A 5,336-nucleotide genomic window follows, 5' to 3' on the forward strand; every position below is an offset into this window, starting at 1 on the left:
GTAATTCAAACATATGCGTTTGTAAATGTTGCATTAAGGCTTTGCCTTTTCAAACCATGACTATGCCTTATTAGACTGCAAAAGATAAAGGAAAATAAAGCCTATTTGCAAACCCAGATTCTTAATTTAAATTTCACATATTTGCTTTTTCTTTCTTTTTTTCTTATTTTTAAGTCATGTTGTCCTCAGACACCTGTATCTTAAATATAAACAACTCATGTAAAAACGTGTCTTACAGGTACCTGTGTTGTTTTCGTGAATGCTGCAGCAGCTGGTCGCTTGCATCAGCACACTTCTAAAATGCAATTCAACCAATCAAAAACAGTTTTTCATACGGGCTTCGGTAGAACTACGAAAGGCTACTTCCGGTAAAAATGGCCGCAAAGCAACTTGTGAAAGCGGTAAGCCTGTACAAATGTTGTATTTATTGTGATAACGGAATCATAAGACAATAACGCACCTTCGAAATTATATTTTTGTTCATTGGTTGTGACCTTTTTCTCCCAAAATAACACGATAATGCATTTGTTTACCGGTAAGACTCAATGACCTTGGTCAGTTTGTTGACAATCGTCATGTAGTCTGTTGTAAAACTCATTAGGTAGTATGTCCGTATGCACAAGTATCCTGGGAATATTTAACTCCCTTGTATTTATATTTTCAGACAACGGGTCTCACCCGGTTGGAAGTGAATCCATTTGCACGTGAAGTAAGTTGAAATACCTAATAATGATAACAGGTCTTACTATTACATGCAGCCTAATTGCAGGTGAAATTGGAAGGGGTTATATCTAATCGTATTATTTGAGCTGTTTTCATATTCTCTCGTGAAAAATCATCGGATTTAAATCAGATTTGGTCGTGGCATTCAGAAATCCATTTACAGTTAAATTCTTTAAGCTATATTTTGTGTGTCACTTTAGAACACTTTTTTAAACTGAATAGTTTAATTTTTTCAAAATGATTGTCATCCTCGATACTCCAGGGGTCATTATCACTTTCGTTCTTTGCACCTCAGGAACCTTCTGTATTGTCATGACGTATTTCAAGGTTTCATAGAGCGAAAAAGATCTTAACTCCTAGATTAGTAAGGATGAATGATTGAATGGTAATTTGTTGTTTGGTAAGTTTATCAAAGATTATACCAGTGTATATGAAAAGAGAGGATTTCCAAATTTTAAGCATTTGCTTTTGTTGTAGAATCTGATGGAACTTTATGACAAGATTTTAAGAACTGTAGCTAAAATGCCCTCAGATGCTGCATACAGACAAAACACAGAATCAATAATTAAAGGTAGACTTGCTCTTGTGGAAAAGGTAAGAAAATGTATATAATATATGTAATTTGTGCCATTTTCATTTTTTTTTTAATTTTCGTGCATCACCAGTAATGTTAATTTTCAGTATTTTACCTTTAAAATACACTATTTTTACTTTAAAGTTTTCATTTCATCATTTCTCACCCAGTACAGTTCTCGTACACACTAGTATAGTTGATATGTATCTGCCCCAGTATCATACTGATGTTTTGCACTTAACAGTAAGTCATATGACATGGATATGTAGCAGCATTAACACTGACATCAAATTGTGCAAAGAGCAACCTCAAAATGACATAGACATGACACCAAATTTATATTACATGAAAGAGCTTTGTTTAAACATTCAAAAAGTATTGCCCATCTGAATGTTTTTCAGGTTTCAAAAAAATGTTTTGAAAAATAACAATTTAACCAAGTGATGAGGTGAGGTTACAACAATATCTGAATGGAAAATGAGATATTTTTTTAATTTACTGTTGAAATTATTTATGTGGACATTGGAATTCACTTTTGAAATATGAGCATTGATGGTATTGTTACTCAAAAGGATTAGAACTCTTTTGTGTTATTTATGCATAAATGACAACGGCAATTGCAACACATAAATAGTTGTTTTTTTCAGTTTTAGAAATCTTTTGAAATTACTTAAAGATGCTCTAATTTGAGTACATATATTTGGCAACCTATGGTACAGATTCATAACTTTGCTTTCAGAATACACACTCCAATAAACTGAGTGTAAATGCACCATAGAGATTAGTCAATGGGTATCAGGATTAGAAATCTTAATATGTACAGTTTTACTGTAGTAGAAAGTGAAACTCTCAACACAAATATATATTTGTGTGAATGTATTCCTAATTTTTAACTCCTACCAAACCAAAATTAAGATTTGACATATAAGACTCATAACAACACATTCAGGAAAACTGTCGTGTCGTAAACACTGTGATGCCTTTGATTCATGCATTTGTTACACTGTATACATTGCATAAATATGTTAATGAGTATTGTTTCAGGGAGCAATATTTACATACATGCAGTGCTACATGTTCTGCATCTAAAACTTCGATTGACTAACATTTATTACTGGAAAGGATTGCAGACTTGTGGCAAAATAACACCTTTTGAAAAAACATCTAGTTATGAAATTTGGATAAAACCTGGCATGTTCTACTGACACATGATCAAGAACATAACAAGCTGTGTAGATTTAATACTGAAGATAACTAGATGATTGAATTGGATGTTTTATGAATCGTTTCAGTGTCAGTACAACAAACACATTATCAGATTTATATCTTATGTTGATGGTAGCCTGTTTACTGACTTGTTCTAGTAACAATGAAGTAACCAATGAAATTATACAACATTGTAGTACATGTCAAAAATTTCAACTGAAATGATTGTTCTATTTTCTTTCAGGAAACAAACTTATTGAAATTGGAGGAACAGATAAATGACGGCCATATTGAAGAGGTTGTTCTTCAGGTGATAATCTCCTTCCATCTCTTTATATATTTTTTTGTAATAAGTTCTGTCTATCTGTTTGTTATGTCTCTGTAAGATACGCCACATTATGGTTGATAGCAAATACAAAAATTGATTTTTCTTTGATTTTGAACTCTGTCGACTGCATGGATTATATATAGTATTAACATTTATTTGTCCACACATCTTCAACGACAGTTTTCTACCAATCTTTTTCAAACATGGTAAGCTTAATCACAAGGAAATTAATTTGTTTTTTCTTGAACAACAGTTTATTTGAAGGGTTTTTCCCTTTTTTATTCTTGTGATTTCATCCACAGATTTTCTCTCCGAGTTTCCAACGTATTTTAATCAAACTTTTTTGATGTTCTTGTTCCATTTGCTTTTGTGTTTTGGGATGATCTCACTGCATGCTCAATGAAGATATTCTAAGTTAATGCAGTTATACAGCAATACTGAAATAGTTATGATATATTTTTGATCTATTTTATAATATACCAGGTATTCATTTTCATGTCCTGTTTTTGCAGGCCAAACGAGAACTCAAGTTGTCACGACAGCTGTTAGATTGCAAAGCATGGGAACCATTAGTTGCTGAGGCACCCAAAAACCAATGGAAGTGGCCAATGTAATGATGTGTATGACTAGTGATAATTTCATAATGTGACTTCAAATAGTTTGTATGTGAAAAAGACTTTTGGTGGTACACATTACCATTCACAATCTCGGTTATCTGTGTATTCCCCGTGTTATAATAAATATATTAAAAAAAAAAAAAAAAACTACTTTTTTTCTCTGTTCATATATGGATCGTCACCTTTTAATACAGCTAAAATAAGAATTCCGATAATTCTCGTTCAAACTTTTGGTTTACAATTGAACTTCCATGTTGATGTATAAAGTATCTGACATCTGTTCTAGTCAGTATGTATAAGGTGGAACTGAATCAGTTTTACAGTAATGGACACAACAGGGGTCCCTGTAGACAGGATGTTGGATTATAAGTTTTATAGTGTATAATTTTGGATTGTACAGAGAGTTGGAATATTCAGAAATCATTATAAACAGGTTCCCCAGCTTATCAAATTGTAATACACATATCATGATTCTGTTGTATTCTCTCTGTTGTGTAGCTCAAATTACAACCCAAACATTGTGATGACCCATTGAAATCATAGAACAACATATGTACAAAATAACAAATGCGAATTTTCCACTTGGAAACTTAGGTCTTTCATTTCATCACATTGTGTGATTTTAGATCCATGTTAAAACAGATGATTTTCAAATGATGTTTATAGCCAGTCAGATAATGGCAGTTCTTTACATTGATAATTATGTCCCCCAAACGAAGTTTCCGACGCATTTCTCAAAAACTATTGCATGGAATTTAACAAAACTTTACACACATATTCATACATGCAAGGCAGAATGCAGTCCACTTGAATTTTTCCAATCGGTCATCTGTGGTCTAAATTTGGCCAAATTTTAGATCTTGTCCGATTTTCGTGAAAATTGGTATATATGTATTAAGTGGCACTATAGGAGCAAAAAAGCGTCCATTTTTCACTCGGCCATTGATCGGTCATCTGAGCGGTCAGCTGTGGTCTAAATTTGGCCAAATTTTAGATATTGTCTGATTTTCGTGAAAATTTGTATAGGTGTATTAGGTGGCACTAGGAGCGAAATGGTGTAGTCCATTTTCATTCAGCCATCAATCGGTCATCTGAGCGGTCAGCTATGGTCTAAATTTGGTCAAATTTTTTATATTGTCTGATTTTCATAAAAATTGGTATATATGTATTAGGTGGCACTAGGAGCAAAATGGCATAGTCCATTTTTCATTCTGCCATTGATTTTCATGAAAATTTGTATATATGTATTAGGTGGCACTAGGAGCAAAATGGCATAGTCCATTTTTCATTCAGCCATTGATCAGTCAGCTGTGGTCAAAATTTTGGCCAAATTTTAGATATTGTCTGATTTTCGTGAAAATTTGTATATATGTATTAGGTGGCACTAGGAGCAAAATGGCGTAGTTCATTTTTCGTTCGGTCATCGATTGGTCATCTGAGCGGTCAGCTGTGGTCAAAATTTTGGCCAAATTTTAGATATTGTCTGATTTTCGTGAAAATTGGTATATATGTATTAGGTGGCACTAGGAGCAAAATGGCGTAGTTCATTTTTCGTTCGGTCATCGATTGGTCATTTGAGCAGTCAGCTGTGGTCTAAATTTGGTCAAATTTAAGATAGTGTCCGATTTTCGTGAAAATTAGTATATATGTATTAGATGGCACTATAGGAGCAAAATGGCGTTCATGTTTGTCATGACTGATTATTGTGATCATTTACTGCTGAAGGGGTTGCTTGGGGGACATTTGTAATGGTCCCCATTACAATTAGTACTAGTTAAGTTCAGTTTGTACAGTGTATCATGGAAAAATATGTTGTTCCCTTCTAACATGTTCCATGATACTCAGTAAAAACATATTTACCAACAGGAAAGAAAACAAAACCAAGGAA

At 33.2% G+C, this 5,336-nt stretch overlaps 1 protein-coding gene across 1 annotated transcript; it reads left to right on the forward strand.

Moving 5' to 3' along the window:
• Window positions 1–348: 348 nt before the first annotated feature.
• Window positions 349–3,586, forward strand: LOC132558621 (probable NADH dehydrogenase [ubiquinone] 1 alpha subcomplex subunit 5). Its single transcript, XM_060223216.1, has 5 exons — window positions 349–401; window positions 665–709; window positions 1,201–1,317; window positions 2,748–2,813; window positions 3,344–3,586. Exons 1-5 carry the CDS (start codon window positions 375–377, stop codon window positions 3,443–3,445), a joined length of 357 nt encoding a protein of 118 aa, XP_060079199.1. The 5' UTR covers window positions 349–374; the 3' UTR covers window positions 3,446–3,586.
• The last annotated feature ends 1,750 nt before the right edge of the window (window positions 3,587–5,336 follow it).

The sequence above is a fragment of the Ylistrum balloti genome, unplaced genomic scaffold (genome assembly GCF_031769215.1).
Source record: "Ylistrum balloti isolate Yb309-2 unplaced genomic scaffold, AGI_CSIRO_Ybal_v1 Utg370800, whole genome shotgun sequence".
NCBI lineage: Eukaryota > Metazoa > Mollusca > Bivalvia > Pectinida > Pectinidae > Ylistrum > Ylistrum balloti.